Here is an 18,029-nt window from a genome sequence, read left to right on the forward strand (position 1 = left end):
TAGATTATACAGGTTTAGGAGACAGTTGGACAGGCACTTGGAATGTACAGGTTCAGGAGACAGTTGGAGAGCTACGTGGATTATACAGGTTTAGGAGACAGTTGGACAGGTACGTGAATTATAAAGGCTTAGGAGACAGTTGGACAGCTATGTGGATTATAAAGGTCTAGGAGACAGTTGGACAGGTACGTAGATTATAAAGGTTTAGAAGACAGTTGGACTGGCACGTGGATTATACAGGTTTAGGAGACAGTTGGACGGGCACGTGGACTATACAGGTTTAAGAGACAGTTGGACAGCTACGTGGATTATAACGGTTTAGGAGACAGTTGGACAGGTACGTGGATTATAAAGGTTTAGGAGACAGTTGGACAGGTACGTGGATTATAACTGTTAAGGAGACAGTTGGACATGTATGTGGATTATACAAGTTTAGGAGACAGTTGGACAGGTACATGGGTTATAAAGGTTTAGGAGACAGTTGGACAGGCATGTGGATTATACAGGTTTAGGAGACAGTTGGAGAGCACATAGATTATACAGGTTTAGAAGACAGTTGGATAGGCACGTGGATTATAAAGGTTTAGGAGACAATTGGACAGCTATGTGGATTATAAAGGTTTAGGAGACGGTTGGACAGGTATGTGGATTATAAAGGTTTAGGAGACAGTTGGACAGGTACGTGGATTATAAAGGTTTAGGAGACAATTGGACAGGTACATGGATTATACATGTATAGGAGACAATTGGACAGCTACGTGGATTATACAGGTTTAGGAGACAGTTGGACAGGTACGTAGATTATAAAGTTTAGGAGACAGTTGGACAGGCACGTGGATTATACAGGTTTAGGAGACAGTTGGACGGGCACGTGGACTATACAGGTTTAAGAGACAGTTGGACAGCTACGTGGATTATAACGGTTTAGGAGACAGTTGGACAGCTATGTGGATTATAAAGGTTTAGGAGACGGTTGGACGTACGTGGATTATAAAGGTTTAGGAGACAGTTGGACAGGTACATGGATTATAAAGGTTTAGGAGACAGTTGGACAGGTACGTGGATTATAAAGGTTTAGGAGACAGTTGGACAGGTACGTGGATTATAAAGGTTTAGGAGACAGTTGGACAGGTACGTGGATTATAACGGTTAAGGAGACAGTTGGACATGTATGTGGATTATACAAGTTTAGGAGACAGTTGGACAGGCACGTACAATGTACAGGTTCAGGAGACAGTTGGACAGCTACGTGGATTATACAGGTTTAGGAGACAGTTGGACAGGTACGTGAATTATAAAGGATTAGGAGACAGTTGGACAGCTATGTGGATTATAAAGGTTTAGGAGACAGTTGGCCAGGTACGTGGAATATACAGGTTTAGGAGACAGTTGGACAGGTACATGGATTATAAAGGTTTAGGAGACAGTTGGACAGGTACGTGGATTATAAAGGTTTAGGAGACAGTTGGACAGGTACGTGGATTATAAAGTTTTAGGAGACAGTTGGACAGGTACGTGGATTATAACGGTTAAGGAGACAGTTGGACATGTATGTGGATTATACAAGTTTAGGAGACAGTTGGACAGGTACATGGATTATAAAGGTTTAGGAGACAGTTGGACAGGCATGTGGATTATACAGGTTTAGGAGACAGTTGGAGAGCACATAGATTATACAGGTTTAGAAGACAGTTGGATAGGCACGTGGATTATAAAGGTTTAGGAGACAATTGGACAGCTATGTGGATTATAAAGGTTTAGGAGACGGTTGGACAGGTATGTGGATTATAAAGGTTTAGGAGACAGTTGGACAGGTACGTGGATTATAAAGGTTTAGGAGACAATTGGACAGGTACATGGATTATACAGGTATAGGAGACAATTGGACAGCTACGTGGATTATAACAGTTTAGGTGACAGTTGGACAGGTACGTGGATTATACAAGTTTAGGAGACAGTTGGACAGGCACATGGATTTTACAGGTTTAGGAGAGAGTTGGACAGGCACGTGGATTATAAAGGTTTAGGAGACAGTTGGACAGGCACGTGGATTATAATGGTTAAGGAGACAGTTGGACATGTATGTGGATTATACAAGTTTAGGAGACAGTTGGACAGGCACGTACAATGTACTGGTTCAGGAGACAGTTGGACAGCTACGTGGATTATACAGGTTTAGGAGACAGTTGGACAGGTACGTGAATTATAAAGGATTAGGAGACAGTTTGACAGCTATGTGGATTATAAAGGTTTAGGAGACAGTTGGCCAGGTACGTGGAATATACAGGTTTAGGAGACAGTTGGACAGTTACATGGATTATAAAGGTTTAGGAGACAGTTGGACAGGTACGTGGATTATAACGGTTAAGGAGACAGTTGGACATGTATGTGGATTATACAAGTTTAGGAGACAGTTGGACAGGTACATGGATTATAAAGGTTTAGGAGACAGTTGGACAGGGATGTGGATTATACAGGTTTAGGAGACAGTTGGAGAGAACATAGATTATACAGGTTTAGAAGACAGTTGGATAGGCACGTGGATTATAAAGGTTTAGGAGACAATTGGACAGCTATGTGGATTATAAAGGTTTAGGAGACGGTTGGACAGGTATGTGGATTATAAAGGTTTAGGAGACAGTTGGACAGGTACGTGGATTATAAAGGTTTAGGAGACAATTGGACAGGTACATGGATTATACAGGTATAGGAGACAATTGGACAGCTACGTGGATTATACAGGTTTAGGAGACAGTTGGGCAGGTATGTGGATTATACAGTTTTAGGAGTCAATTGGACAGCTACGTGGATTATACAGGTTTAGGAGACAGTTGGACAGGTACGTGGATTATAACAGTTTAGGTGACAGTTGGACAGGTACGTGGATTATAAAAGTTTAGGAGACAGTTGGACTGGCACATGGATTTTACAGGTTTAGGAGACGGTTGGACGTACGTGGATTATAAAGGTTTAGGAGGCAGTTGGACAGGTACATGGATTATAAAGGTTTAGGAGACAGTTGGACAGGTACGTGGATTATAAAGGTTTAGGAGACAGTTGGACAGGTACGTGGATTATAACAGTTTAGGTGACAGTTGGACAGGTACGTGGATTATACAAGTTTAGGAGACAGTTGGACAGTCACATGGATTTTACAGGTTTAGGAGAGAGTTGGACAGGCACGTGGATTATACAGGTTTTGGAGACAGTTGGACAGGTACGTGGATTGTACAGGTTTAGGGGATAGTTGGACAGGTACGTGGATTCTACTGGTTTAGGAGACAGTTGTACAGGTACGTGGATTATACTGGTTTAGGAGACAGTTGGACAGCTACGTGGATTATAACGGTTTAGGAGACAGTTGGACAGGTACGTGGATTATAAAGGTTTAGGAGACAGTTGGACAGGTACGTGGATTATAACGGTTAAGGAGACAGTTGGACATGTATGTGGATTATACAAGTTTAGGAGACAGTTGGACAGGCACGTACAATGTACAGGTTCAGGAGACAGTTGGACAGCTACGTGGATTATACAGGTTTAGGAGACAGTTGGACAGGTACGTGAATTATAAAGGATTAGGAGACAGTTGGACAGCTATGTGGATTATAAAGGTTTAGGAGACAGTTGGCCAGGTACGTGGAATATACAGGTTTAGGAGACAGTTGGACAGGTACATGGATTATAAAGGTTTAGGAGACAGTTGGACAGGTACGTGGATTATAAAGGTTTAGGAGACAGTTGGACAGGTACGTGGATTATAAAGGTTTAGGAGACAGTTGGACAGGTACGTGGATTATAACGGTTAAGGAGACAGTTGGACATGTATGTGGATTATACAAGTTTAGGAGACAGTTGGACAGGTACATGGATTATAAAGGTTTAGGAGACAGTTGGACAGGCATGTGGATTATACAGGTTTAGGAGACAGTTGGAGAGCACATAGATTATACAGGTTTAGAAGACAGTTGGATAGGCACGTGGATTATAAAGGTTTAGGAGACAATTGGACAGCTATGTGGATTATAAAGGTTTAGGAGACGGTTGGACAGGTATGTGGATTATAAAGGTTTAGGAGACAGTTGGACAGGTACGTGGATTATAAAGGTTTAGGAGACAATTGGACAGGTACATGGATTATACAGGTATAGGAGACAATTGGACAGCTACGTGGATTATACAGGTTTAGGAGACAGTTGGGCAGGTATGTGGATTATACAGGTTTAGGAGTCAATTGGACAGCTACGTGGATTATACAGGTTTAGGAGACAGTTGGACAGGTACGTGGATTATAACAGTTTAGGTGACAGTTGGACAGGTACGTGGATTATACAAGTTTAGGAGACAGTTGGACAGGCACATGGATTTTACAGGTTTAGGAGAGAGTTGGACAGGCACGTGGATTATAAAGGTTTAGGAGACAGTTGGACAGGCACGTGGATTATAACGGTTAAGGAGACAGTTGGACATGTATGTGGATTATACAAGTTTAGGAGACAGTTGGACAGGCACGTACAATGTACAGGTTCAGGAGACAGTTGGACAGCTACGTGGATTATACAGGTTTAGGAGACAGATGGACAGGTACGTGAATTATAAAGGATTAGGAGACAGTTGGACAGCTATGTGGATTATAAAGGTTTAGGAGACAGTTGGCCAGGTACGTGGAATATACAGGTTTAGGAGACAGTTGGACAGTTACATGGATTATAAAGGTTTAGGAGACAGTTGGACAGGTACGTGGATTATAACGGTTAAGGAGACAGTTGGACATGTATGTGGATTATACAAGTTTAGGAGACAGTTGGACAGGTACATGGATTATAAAGGTTTAGGAGACAGTTGGACAGGGATGTGGATTATACAGGTTTAGGAGGCAGTTGGAGAGCACATAGATTATACAGGTTTAGAAGACAGTTGGATAGGCACGTGGATTATAAAGGTTTAGGAGACAATTGGACAGCTATGTGGATTATAAAGGTTTAGGAGACGGTTGGACAGGTATGTGGATTATAAAGGTTTAGGAGACAGTTGGACAGGTACGTGGATTATAAAGGTTTAGGAGACAATTGGACAGGTACATGGATTATACAGGTATAGGAGACAATTGGACAGCTACGTGGATTATACAGGTTTAGGAGACAGTTGGGCAGGTATGTGGATTATACAGGTTTAGGAGTCAATTGGACAGCTACGTGTATTATACAGGTTTAGGAGACAGTTGGACAGGTACGTGGATTATAACAGTTTAGGTGACAGTTGGACAGGTACGTGGATTATACAAGTTTAGGAGACAGTTGGACAAGCACATGGATTTTACAGGTTTAGGAGAGAGTTGGACAGGCACGTGGATTATACAGGTTTTGGAGACAGTTGGACAGGTACGTGGATTGTACAGGTTTAGGGGATAGTTGGACAGGTACGTGGATTCTACTGGTTTAGGAGACAGTTGTACAGGTACGTGGATTATACTGGTTTAGGAGACAGTTGGACAGTTATGTGGATTATAAAGCTTTAGGAGACAGTTGGATAGGTACGTGGATTATAACGGTTTAGGAGACAGTTGGACAGGTACGTGGATTATAAAGATTTAGGAGACAGTTGGACAGCTACGTAGATTATACAGGTTTAGGAGACAGTTGGACAGGCACGTAGAATGTACAGGTTCAGGAGACAGTTGGACAGCTACGTGGATTATACAGGTTTAGGAGACAGTTGGACAGGTATGTGAATTATAAAGGCTTAGGAGACAGTTGGACAGCTATGTGGATTATAAAGCTTTAGGAGACAATTGGACAGGTACGTAGATTATAAAGGTTTAGGAGACAGTTGGACAGGCACGTGGATTATACAGGTTTAGGAGACAGTTGGACGGGCACGTGGACTATACAGGTTTAGGAGACATTTGGACAGCTACGTGGATTATAACGGTTTAGGAGACAGTTGGACAGCTATGTGGATTATAAAGGTTTAGGAGACGGTTGGACAGGTACGTGGATTATAAAGGTTTAGGAGACAGTTGGACAGGTACATGGATTATAAAGCTTTAGGAGACAGTTGGACAGATACGTGGATTATAAAGGTTTAGGAGACAGTTGGACAGGTACGTGGATTATAAAGGTTTAGGAGACAGTTGGACAGGTACGTGGATTATAACGGTTAAGGAGACAGTTGGACATGTATGTGGATTATACAAATTTAGGAGACAGTTGGACAGGCACGTAGAATGTACAGGTTCAGGAGACAGTTGGACAGCTACGTGGATTATACAGGTTTAGGAGACAGTTGGACAGCTATGTGGATTATAAAGGTTTAGGAGACATTTGGACAGGTACGTAGATTATAAAGGTTTAGGAGACAGTTGGACAGGCACGTGGATTATACAGGTTTAGGAGACAGTTGGACAGGTACGTGGATTATAACGGTTTAGGAGACAGTTGGACAGCTATGTGGATTATAAAGGTTTAGGAGACGGTTGGACAGGTACGTGGATTATAAAGGTTTAGCAGACAGTTGGACAGGTACATGGATTATAAAGGTTTAGGAGACAGTTGGACAGGTACGTGGATTATAAAGGTTTAGGAGACCGTTGGACAGGTACGTGAATTATAAAGGTTTAGGAGACAGTTGGACAGGTACGTGGATTATAACGGTTAAGGAGACAGTTGGACATGTATGTGGATTATACAAGTTTAGGAGACAGTTGGACAGGTACATGGATTATAAAGGTTTAGTAGACAGTTCGACAGGCATGTGGATTATACAGGTTTAGTAGACAGCTGGAGAGCACATAGATTATACAGGTTTAGAAGACAGTTGGATAGGCATGTGGATTATAAAGGTTTAGGAGACAATTGGACAGCTATGTGGATTATAAAGGTTTAGGAGACAGTTGGACAGGTATGTGGATTATAAAGGTTTAGGAGACAGTTGGACAGGTACGTGGATTATAAAGGTTTAGGAGACAGTTGGACAGCTACGTAGATTATACAGGTTTAGGAGACAGTTGGACAGGCACTTGGAATGTACAGGTTCAGGAGACAGTTGGAGAGCTACGTGAATTATAAAGGCTTAGGAGACAGTTGGACAGCTATGTGGATTATAAAGGTTTAGGAGACAGTTGGACAGGTACGTGGATTATACAAGTTTAGGAGACAGTTGGACAGGCACATGGATTATACAGGTTTAGAAGACAGTTGGACAGGTACATGGATTATACAGGTTTAGGAGACAGTTGGGCAGGCACGTGGATTTTACAGGTTTAGGAGAGAGTTGGACAGGCACGTGGATTATACAGGTTTTGGAGACAGTTGGACAGGTACGTGGATTATACAGGTTTAGGAGACAGTTGGACAGGTACGTGGATTATAACGGTTAAGGAGACAGTTGGACAGGTACGTGGATTATAAAGGTTTAGGAGACAGTTGGGCAGGCACGTGGATTATAAAGGTTTAGGGGACAGTTGGACAGGTACGTGGATTATAACGGTTAAGGAGACAGTTGGACATGTATGTGGATTATACAAGTTTAGGAGACAGTTGGACAGGTACGTGGATTCTACTGGTTTAGGAGACAGTTGTACAGGTACGTGGATTATACTGGTTTAGGAGACAGTTGGACAGTTATGTGGATTATAAAGGTTTAGAAGACAGTTGGACAGGTACGTGGATTATAACGGTTTAGGAGACAGTTGGACAGGTACGCAGATTATAAAGGTTTAGGAAACAGTTGGACAGGTACGTGGATTATAAAGGTTTAGGAGACAGTTGGACAGGCACATGGATTATACAGGTTTAGGAGACAGTTGGACAGGCACGCGGATTATACAGGTTTAAGAGACAGTTGGATAGCTACGTGGATTATACAAATTTAGGGGACAGTTGGACAGGTACGTGGATTATAAAGGTTTAGGAGACAGTTGGACAGGTACGTGGATTATTCAGGTTTAAGAGACAGTTGGACAGGTATGTGGATTATAAAGGTTTAGGAGGCAGTTGGACAGCTACGTGGATTATAAAGGTTTAGGAGACAGTTGGACAGGCACGTGGATTATACAGGTTTAGGAGACGGTTGGACAGGCACGTGGATTATACAGGTTTAGGGGACAGTTGGACAGGTACATAGGTTATACAGGTTTAGGAGACAGTTGGACAATTATGTGGATTATAAAGGTTTAGAAGAGAGTTGGACAGGTACGCGGATTATAAAGGTTTAGGAGACAGTTGGACAGGCACGTGGATTATACAGGTTTAAGAGTCAGTTGGACAGGTACGTGGATTATACAGGTTTAGGAGACAGTTGGACAGCTACGTGGATTATACAGGTTTAGGAGACAGTTGGGCAGGTACGTGGATTATAAAGGTTTAGGAGACAGTTGGACAGGTACGCGGATTATAAAGTTTTAGGAGACAGTTGGACAGGCACGTGGATTATACAGGTTTTGGAGACAGTTGGACAGGTACGTGGATTATAAATGTTCAGGAGTCAGTTGGACAGGTACGTAGATTATACAGGTTTAGGAGACAGTTGGACAGGTACGTGGATTGTACAGGTTTAGGGGACAGTTTGACAGGTACGTGGATTCTACTGGTTTAGGAGACAGTTGGACAGGTACGTGGATTATAAATGTCTAGAGACAGTTGGACAGCTACATGGATTATACTGGTTTAGGAGACAGTTGGACAGGTACGTGGATTACAACGGTTTAGGAGAAAGTTGCACAGGCACGTGGATTATAAAGGTTTAGGAGACAGTTGGACAGCTACATGGATTATACTGGTTTAGGAGACAGTTGGACAGGTACGCGGATTATAAAGGTTTAGGCGACAGTTGGACAGGTACACAGAGATTATACAGGTTTAGGAGACAGTTGGACAGCTACGTGGATTGTACAGGTTTAGGGGACACTTGGACAGGTATGTGGATTTTACAGTTGTAAGAGACAGTTGGACAGCTACGTAGATTATAAAAGTTTAGGAGACAGTTGGACAGCTACGTGGATTATAAAGGTTTAGAAGACAGTTGGACAGGCACGTGGATTATGCAGGTTTAGGAGACAGTTGGACAGGTACGTGGATTATAAAGGTTTAGGAGACAGTTGGACAGGCACGTGGATTATACAGGTTTAGGAGACAGTTGGATAGGCATGCGGATTATACAGGTTTAGGAGACAGTTGCCCAGGTACGTGAATTATAAAGGTTTAGGAGACAATTTGACAGCTATGTGGATCATAAAGGTTTAGGAGACAGTTGGACAGCTACGTGGATTATACTGGTTTAGGAGACAGTTGTACAGGTACGTGGATTATACTGGTTTAGGAGACAGTTGGACAGGCACGTGGATTACAAAGGTTTAGGAGACAGTTGGACAGGTACGTAGATTATACAAGTTTAGGAGACAGTTGGACAGGTACGAGGATTATAAAGGTTTCGGAGTCAGTTGGACAGGTACGTGGATTATAAAGATTTAGGAGACAGTTGGACAGGCACGTGGATTATAACAGTTTAGGAGACAGTTGGACAGGTACGTGGATTATACAAGTTTAGGAGACAGTTGGACAGGCACATGGATTATACAGGTTTAGGAGACAGTTGGACAGGTACGTGGATTATACAGGTTTAGGGGACAGTTGGACAGGTACGTGGATTATACAGGTTTAGGGGACAGTTGGACAGGTACGTGGATTCTACTGGTTTAGGAGACAGTTGTACAGGTACGTGGATTTTACTGGTTTAGGAGACAGTTGGACAGTTATGTGGATTATAAAGGTTTAGAAGACAGTTGGACAGGTACGTGGATTATAACGGTTTAGGAGACAGTTGGATAGGTACGCGGATTATAAAGGTTTAGGAAACAGTTGGGCAGGTATGTGGATTATAAAGGTTTAGGAGACAGTTGGACAGGCACATGGATTATACAGGTTTAGGAGACAGTTGGACAGGCACGCGGATTATACAGGTTTAAGAGACAGTTGGATAGCTACGTGGATTATACAATTTTAGGGGACAGTTGGACAGGTACGTGGATTATAAAGGTTTAGGAGACAGTTGGACAGGTACGTGGATTATACAGGTTTAAGAGACAGTTGGACAGGTATGTGGATTATAAAGGTTTAGGAGGCAGTTGGACAGCTACGTGGATTATAAAGGTTTAGGAGACAGTTGGACAGGTACGTGGATTATACAGGTTTAGGAGACGGTTGGACAGGCACGTGGATTATACAGGTTTAGGGGACAGTTGGACAGGTACGTGGATTCTACTGGTTTAGGAGACAGTTGTACAGGTACGTGGATTATACTGGTTTAGGAGACAGTTGGACAGTTATGTGGATTATAAAGGTTTAGAAGACAGTTGGACAGGTACGTGGATTATAACGGTTTAGGAGACAGTTGGACAGGTACGTGGATTACAACGGTTTAGGAGAAAGTTGCACAGGCACGTGGATTATAAAGGTTTAGGAGACAGTTGGACAGCTACATGGATTATACTGGTTTAGGAGACAGTTGGACAGGTACGCGGATTATAAAGGTTTAGGCGACAGTTGGACAGGTACACAGAGATTATACAGGTTTAGGAGACAGTTGGACAGCTACGTGGATTATACAGGTTTAGGGGACACTTGGACAGGTATGTGGATTATACAGTTGTAAGAGACAGTTGGACAGCTACGTAGAGTATAAAGGTTTAGGAGACAGTTGGACAGCTACGTGGATTATAAAGGTTTAGAAGACAGTTGGACAGGCACGTGGATTATACAGGTTTAGGAGACAGTTGGACAGGTACGTGGATTATAAAGGTTTAGGAGACAGTTGGACAGGCACGTGGATTATACAGGTTTAGGAGACAGTTGGATAGGCATGCGGATTATACAGGTTTAGGAGACAGTTGCCCAGGTACGTAAATTATAAAGGTTTAGGAGACAATTTGACAGCTATGTGGATCATATAGGTTTAGGAGACAGTTGAACAGCTACGTGGATTATACTGCTTTAGGAGACAGTTGTACAGGTACGTGGATTATACTGGTTTAGGAGACAGTTGGACAGGCACGTGGATTACAAAGGTTTAGGAGATAGTTGGACAGGTACGTGGATTATACAAGTTTAGGAGACAGTTGGACAGGTACGAGGATTATAAAGGTTTAGGAGTCAGTTGGACAGGTACGTGGATTATAAAGATTTAGGAGACAGTTGGACAGGCACGTGGATTATACCGGTTTAGGAGACAGTTGGACAGGCACGCGGATTATACAGGTTTAGGAGACAGTTTGACAGCTACGTGGATTATACAGGTTTAGGAGACAGTTGCACAGGTACGCGGATTATACAGGTTTAAGAGACAGTTGGACAGGTACGTGGATTATAAAGGTTTAGGAGGCAGTTGGACAGGCACGTGGATTATACAGGTTTAGGAGACAGTTGGACAGGTATGTGGATTATAAAGATTTAGGAGACAGTTGGACAGCTACGTGGATTATACAGGTTTAGGGGACAGTTGGACAGGTACGTGGATTATAAAGGTTTAGGAGACAGTTGGACAGCTACATGGATTATACAGGTTTAGGAGACAGTTGGAGAGGTACGTGGATTATACAGGTTTAGGAGACAGTTGGACAGGTACGTGGATTATAACGGTTTAGGACCAAATGCTGCCGAATGGGACTGGTTCGGATGGGGCATCCTTATTAGCATGGACCAGATGGGCTGAAGGGTCTGTCGCCATGCTGTACATCTCCATGGCACCCTGAGGAAACCCACGTGGTCACAGGGAGAACATGCAAACTTCATGCAGATGGTACCCACGTTTGGAGTCTATAAGGCAGCATTAACGTTGAAGTCCTGCTCATGGGCACAGACCAGGTACCCTGTGGTCAAGTTCACATGGAAGTCCATGAAGGTCTCAGTTCTGAATTGCAGATTAAATACAAGCAGGTAAAAGGTTCTAGAAAGAAATTGCAGCAGTGATTTCCAAATTGTTCTATGCTAACTGAAAGGTGCTGCTCAGATCTGGCCAGCAGTTTGATCTGTGAGCAGATCCTTTCCTTGTCTCAGCGACAGCAGGAACAAGTCCTAAAGTCATTTCCCCTGATCGCTTACGAAACGCAATCAGACCCAAACATTCCCATCGCAGGAGCATCAGGATCAGGCAGGTAACTGCTCAAGAGGAGCAAGGTTCATGCATTTCAAAGCCTTTCTCACCCCATGGTAAACTAAGGTTTGTTTTTCATTTGTTTCTTCACCAATGGGATAGTGGTGGGGAGACTGGCTGCAGATAAAGTGGATCAAGTCTGAGGGAACAATTTCAGCCGTTCCCCAGTTCTCATCTGTTCAGGGGACTTGCACAGAGTTGTAGGAGTATTTTGTGTGTGTGTGTGTGCTTGTGTGTGTGTGTGTGCTCACAATGATCCTACTTGGGTTAACTTAAGTATTTCTTTGCACTCCAATTCTAAGAGAAAGATAATTTTTCTGCAGGGGTTGTGTCTCGGAACATTTCACACAATTACACTCAGAATCTGAAGGGAAAATGATCAGAACTAACAGTCCCATAAAAAGATGGCCGCCGTTTAGGAAAGGTGGGGAGACGAATTTGCAGGGACGTGGTCTTCAAATCACGATTGCCTGGAGGAGCCTGAAGCACATCATGAAGTCTATCGGGATTGGGGGTGAGAGCGCATTGCCATCCAGACGCAGATACCGCAGCCGTGGGATGGCCTCCAGGTCATGAGCTTGCAGAGCCACATTACTGACGGGACTTGGGCAGATCTCGGTTCCATTGATCTCTGCAGGAGGAAGATGAAGCAACTTCATAAACAGAGAGCCAAGTCTTCACATTCCCTAAACAGTATCTGAAAATGACTCACCTTCAGGGACAAAACGCTGGAGGAACTCAGCAGGTCAGGCAGCATCTATATAGACCGGAGGTGCACTGAGAGCGGTAAGCATAAAGGAGTTGGGGGCTTACTGTCCTGGTTAACAACGGATGGTGCAATTCTGGTCATATTACGATCAAAGTACGTGTTTGTAGCCCGGACATTGAACTTTTTGCTGTTGGACTCCGGCCACATTCCACCTAGAGGCAACACTGGACGTCATGGGAGGTTATTCCTGCCTGTTTCCATCGAACTTTGCAGCTCCTCCCGTGGAGGGTAGACACACTGATCCAGTAGGCTGGTCCTGGACTTATTTCCATCTGGCATAGTTTGCATATTGTTGTTTGATTGTTTGTGGTTTTTGTATTTCTATATTTATGCTCTATTCTTGGTTGGTGCAGCTGTAACAAAACCCAATTTCCCTCAGGATCAATAAAGTATATCATCTATCAATCTATCTACCTATCTATAGAAGAATTTTCAGTCAATGTTTTGGGCTGTGACCCTTCTTCAGAACCATCATGATGAAGAGTCTCGGGCAGAAATGTCAACTAATTAGACGCTGCCTGACTTGTTGAGTTCCTCCAGTATTTTGTGTTTGTTATTTTGTATTTCCAGCTTCTGTGGAATCTCTTGTGTTTACCACTTTCAAGGACTCTACAACTCATTTTCTGAGTGTTATTTATTCACTTCTCATTTATTATTGACATGATTTGTCCTCTTTTGCACAATTTATCTTTTTCAGTCCTTACTATGTAGTTTTTCATCAAGTTCATTATATTTTCCTGTAAATGCCTGCAAGAAAAAGCAGTATACAGTGGCATATAATGTATAAGACCATTAGACCAGAAGACATGGGAGCAAAATTAGGCCATTTGGCCCATCAACTCTGCTCCTCCATTTCATCATGGCTGATCCACTTTTCCTCTCAGCCCCAATCTTCTACCTTCTCCTGTCATACCCCGACTAATCAAGAATCAATCAACCTCCGTTTTAAATATACTCAATGCCTTGGCCTCGTCAGCCAATTGCGGTAATGAATTCCACAGATTCACCACCCACTAGCTAAATAAATTCCTCCTTATCTCCATTCTAAAAGGACGTCCCTCTGTTCTGAGGCTGTGTGCCCTGGTCTTTGACTCCACCACCAGAGGAAACATCCTCTCCACATCCGCTCTATCAAGGCCTTTTGATAAGTTTCAATGAGGCATGGACTTTGATAATGAATTTATGTTGAACTATTGAACTTTGAACCCTCCTGCCTCAGCAGCTCTCTCAGACTCTGGCTTTCATTTCCATTGGAATGATCCGGTCCCATTGCAACTACTTCAATAGCTTGGCCAACAACCTCCGAGACTCCTCACTGATGCTGCCCCCAAATTCACAGAGAGCAGGATTCGTTAGTTTGCTAAGGCTCGTCTCTCTCGGAGATCCATCTCCTGGCAGATAAAGCCGGTGACTGGATGGCTCTCAAGAGCAGGTGGAAGAGTGCCAGCCTAGTCCGTTAACATGGCACCAAGCTCCACAGATGTCCCAGGTCTCCGGTCAGGAGTTATTGAGCCTGGACAAGTGCCTCCTGGGCAACATTGTCTGCCAGGAGAGTAGTAAATAGGGCTGCTTTATTTAATCCATTTTAAATTCATAATAAAACTATTTACAATATGAAAATGTACATGGGAGGGCTGGTATGTTGCAGATGATACCAAGATTAGTGGAGTTGTGGATAGTGTAGAAGACCGGTAAAGAATACAGCGTGATATAGATCGGTTGCAGATATGGGCAGAGAAATGGCAGATGGAGTTTAACCCAGATAAATGTGAGGTAACACACACAAAAGATGCTGGTGAACGCAGTAGGCCACACAGCATCTATAGGAAGAGGTACAGTCGACATTTTGGGCCGGGACCCTTCGTCAAGACTAACTGAAAGAAGAGATAGTAAGAGATTTGAAAGTGGGAGGGGGAAGGGGAGATCCGAAATGATAGGAGAAGACAGGAGGGGGAGGGGTGGATCTAAGAGCTGGAAAGTTGATTGGCAAAAGGGATACGAGGCTGGAGAAGGGAGAGGATCATGGGACGGGAAGCCGGGGGAGAAAGAGAAGGGGGGAGGGGAGCCCGGAGGGTGGAGAGCAGGCAAGGAGTTATAGTGAGAGAGACAGAGGGAGAAAAAAGAGAGAGAAAAAAAGGGGGGGAAATAAAAAAACATATAAAAATATATTAAATAACTAAATAAGGGATGGAGTGTGAAGGGGAGGTGGGGCATTAATGGAAGTTAGAGAAGTCAATATTCATGCCATCAGGTTGGAGGCTACCCAGACGGAATATAAGGTGTTGTTCCTCCAACCTGAGTGCGGCTTCACCTTCACAGTAGAGGAGGACGTGGATAGGCATAACAGAATGGGAATGGGACATGGAATTAAAATGTGTGAAAACTGGGAGATCTTGCTTTCTCTGGCGGACAGAGCGTAGGTGTTCAGTGAAACGGTCTCCCTTCACACCCCATCCCTTATTTATTAATTTAATATATTTTTATATGTTTTTTATTTCCCCCCCTTTTTTTCTCTCTCTCTTTTTTCTCTCTCTGTCCCTCTCACTATAACTCCTTGCCTGCTCTCCACCCTCCGGGCTCCCCTCCCCCTTTTCTTTCTCCCCAGGCTTCCCGTCCCATGATCCTCTCCCTTCTCCAGCCTGGTATCCCTTTTGTCAATCAACTTTCCAGCTCTTGGCTCCATACCTCCCCCTCCTGTCTTCTCCTGTCATTTTGGATCTCCCCCTCCCCCTCCCACTTTCAAATCTCTTATTATCTCTTCCTTCAGTTAGTCCTGACGAAGGGTCCTGGCCCAAAACGTCAACTGTACCTCTTCCTATGGATGCTGCCTGGCCTGCTGCGTTCACCAGCATTTTTTGTGTGTGTTGCTTGAATTTCCAGCATCTGCAGATTTCCTCGTGTCTGCGTTTTTAAATGTGAGGTGTTGCTCCTTGGTAGGGGAAATACATGGAGACAATACACTCTTAAGGGCAAGACCCATATCACTGTTGCTGAGCAGAGAGATCCTGGGGCTGAAGTCATTGTTCCACGAAAGGTGATCAAGAATTTTTATGGAAAGCTTGTTTTAATTAGTTGGGGCATTGAGTTCAAAAGTCAAGAGGTTATGTTGCAACTTTATAAAACTCTGGTTAGGCCACATCTGGAGTGTTGCTTACAGTTCTGGTCACCCCACTACAGGAAGGATATTGAGGCTTTGGAGAGGGTGCAGAAGAGGTTCAGCAGGGTGCTGCTGGTTTAGAGGACACGAGCTATCACAAGAGGCTGGACAAACTTGGGTTGTTTTCTCTGGAGCAGTGGAGGCCGAGGGGAAATCCAATAGAGGTTTGTAACATTATGAGAGGCACAGATAGAGTGGACAGAGAGTATCTGTTTCCCAGGGTAGAATTGTCTAATAGCAGAGGGTGTGCATTGAAGGTGAGAGGGGGTAGATGTGAGGGGTAAGTTTTTTACTCAGAGAGTGGTGGATGCCTGGAATGTGGTATGATGGTAGAGGCAAATATATTAGAGTCTTTTAAGAAACATTTAGATTGGCAGACAGATGTGAGGAAGATGGAGGGATATGAACATGGTGTAATTAGGAGGGATTAGTTTTGGGGGGGGGTTTTGATTTACATTTTAGTTGGTGGGTGAAAGGGCCTGTTCCTGTACTGTTCTACATTCTCTGTTCTAGGAATAATCGTGCAGTTCATTTTGATTCTTACATTCATAGTCTATGTATTAAGTAGTTTTCACTACATTTCTTAAAATTCTGAATGCCTGTTGCTACTCGTGTGGTCTCCTGGGGTGATACACTACTACAGTAATTGAGGGGCTTTCTGAGCCAACCCAGCCCCTCCCTGTCCAGTAGCGGGGGACCCTACACTGTGGTCTTTCCCCCACTGAGCCCCTGCAGTGTCTGCGCCGAGCCACAGTTCATCCCTCAGCATGTACTCCTGCAGCCTGGAGTGCGCCGGTTGGCGGCATTCCTCCACAGATATCTCCCTCTGCTGGCAGACCAAAGGACGTCTTCCACCGAGCTGAAATCCGCTGGCCGCACTTGATGTCTGTCTGTGCGCTAACTTCATCTCTTTATAGACATGCAATCAACCTACGTGTAAAAGCTATCTCATGCACTTATATTTATAGTGTTTGTATTGTTATTCTTTACCTTCTGTGTAGAGGAAACAACACTAAACAATCTTAAACTTGGAGTATTGCATGCATTTCTGGTTGCTTGCTTACAGGAAAGACGTCAATAAGATTGAAAGAGCACAGAGCACATTTACAAGGACGTTGCTGGGACTTGAAGACCTGGGTTACAGGGAAAGGTTGAGTAGGCTTGGACTTTGTTTCCTGGAGTGAAGGAGAACAAAGGGAGGATTCATAAAGGTGCACAAAATTATGATGGGTATAGCCGTCACTCAGTGTTGAGTGGTACTCATTTTTCTACGTAATCTTGCTCTGACCGTAAGGGGACCACTCCACCCCTTGCCCTCTTCTCATCGCCAGCATCAGAGAGGAGGTACAAGAGCCACATTACCTGAGCAGGACTGGCTTGCAGAGGATGTTCCGGAACTCAGCACTGTTTGAGGGGTGGAGTGAGGATTTGGGAATTCAGGAATTCTCAGCTATTTTGAACTAGAAGTGCAGATACAAGTAGCTACCCGAAGGGCAAGACCCAAATATCGGCAATCAGAGGCAGACTCTCTTCCCAGTACTACCGTCAGGGAGGAGATACAGAAGCCTGAAGCCCACGGTCAGTGATTCAGGAACAGCTTCTTCCCCGTTGCCATCAGATTTCTGAACAGTCCATGAACCCATGAACTTCATTTTTTGCTCTAATTATTTATTTTGTTTACTTTTTTATTGTAACATCATAATTTTTCATGTATTGCACAGTACTGCTGCTGCAAGGCAACAAAAGTCATGACATACAGCAAGTCAGGGAAAATAAACCTAATTCTGATTCTGGTACCTCCGTTTTTGTGTGTTTGATCATGAATCATTGACCTGAGAGTAAAGCCCAAGTGAGCTGGCATGATTAATTAAGTAATTGGAATCAGCACAAACGTTGGTGGAGTTGTGGGCAGTGTAGGAGGGTGTCGTGGGTTACAACAGGACATAGAAAGGATAC

At 43.7% G+C, this 18,029-nt stretch overlaps 1 protein-coding gene across 2 annotated transcripts in view; it reads right to left on the bottom strand.

The window, feature by feature from the left end:
- prelp (proline/arginine-rich end leucine-rich repeat protein) overlaps nucleotides 1-18,029 on the bottom strand; it is a 106,660-nt gene that overhangs the window by 62,027 nt on the left and 26,604 nt on the right. The window contains exon 3 of one of the 2 annotated variants that reach the window (XM_072277815.1): nucleotides 10,669-12,778. The exons of the other annotated variant lie outside the window; for it this stretch is intronic. Within the exon in view, the coding sequence (XP_072133916.1) occupies nucleotides 12,603-12,778 (176 nt within the window). The 3' untranslated portion in view covers nucleotides 10,669-12,602. Of the gene's footprint in view, nucleotides 1-10,668; nucleotides 12,779-18,029 lie in introns of those variants that run through there. 2 annotated transcript variants of the gene reach the window in all.

This window comes from Mobula birostris, chromosome 14, assembly GCF_030028105.1.
Source record: "Mobula birostris isolate sMobBir1 chromosome 14, sMobBir1.hap1, whole genome shotgun sequence".
Classification (NCBI taxonomy): domain Eukaryota; kingdom Metazoa; phylum Chordata; class Chondrichthyes; order Myliobatiformes; family Myliobatidae; genus Mobula; species Mobula birostris.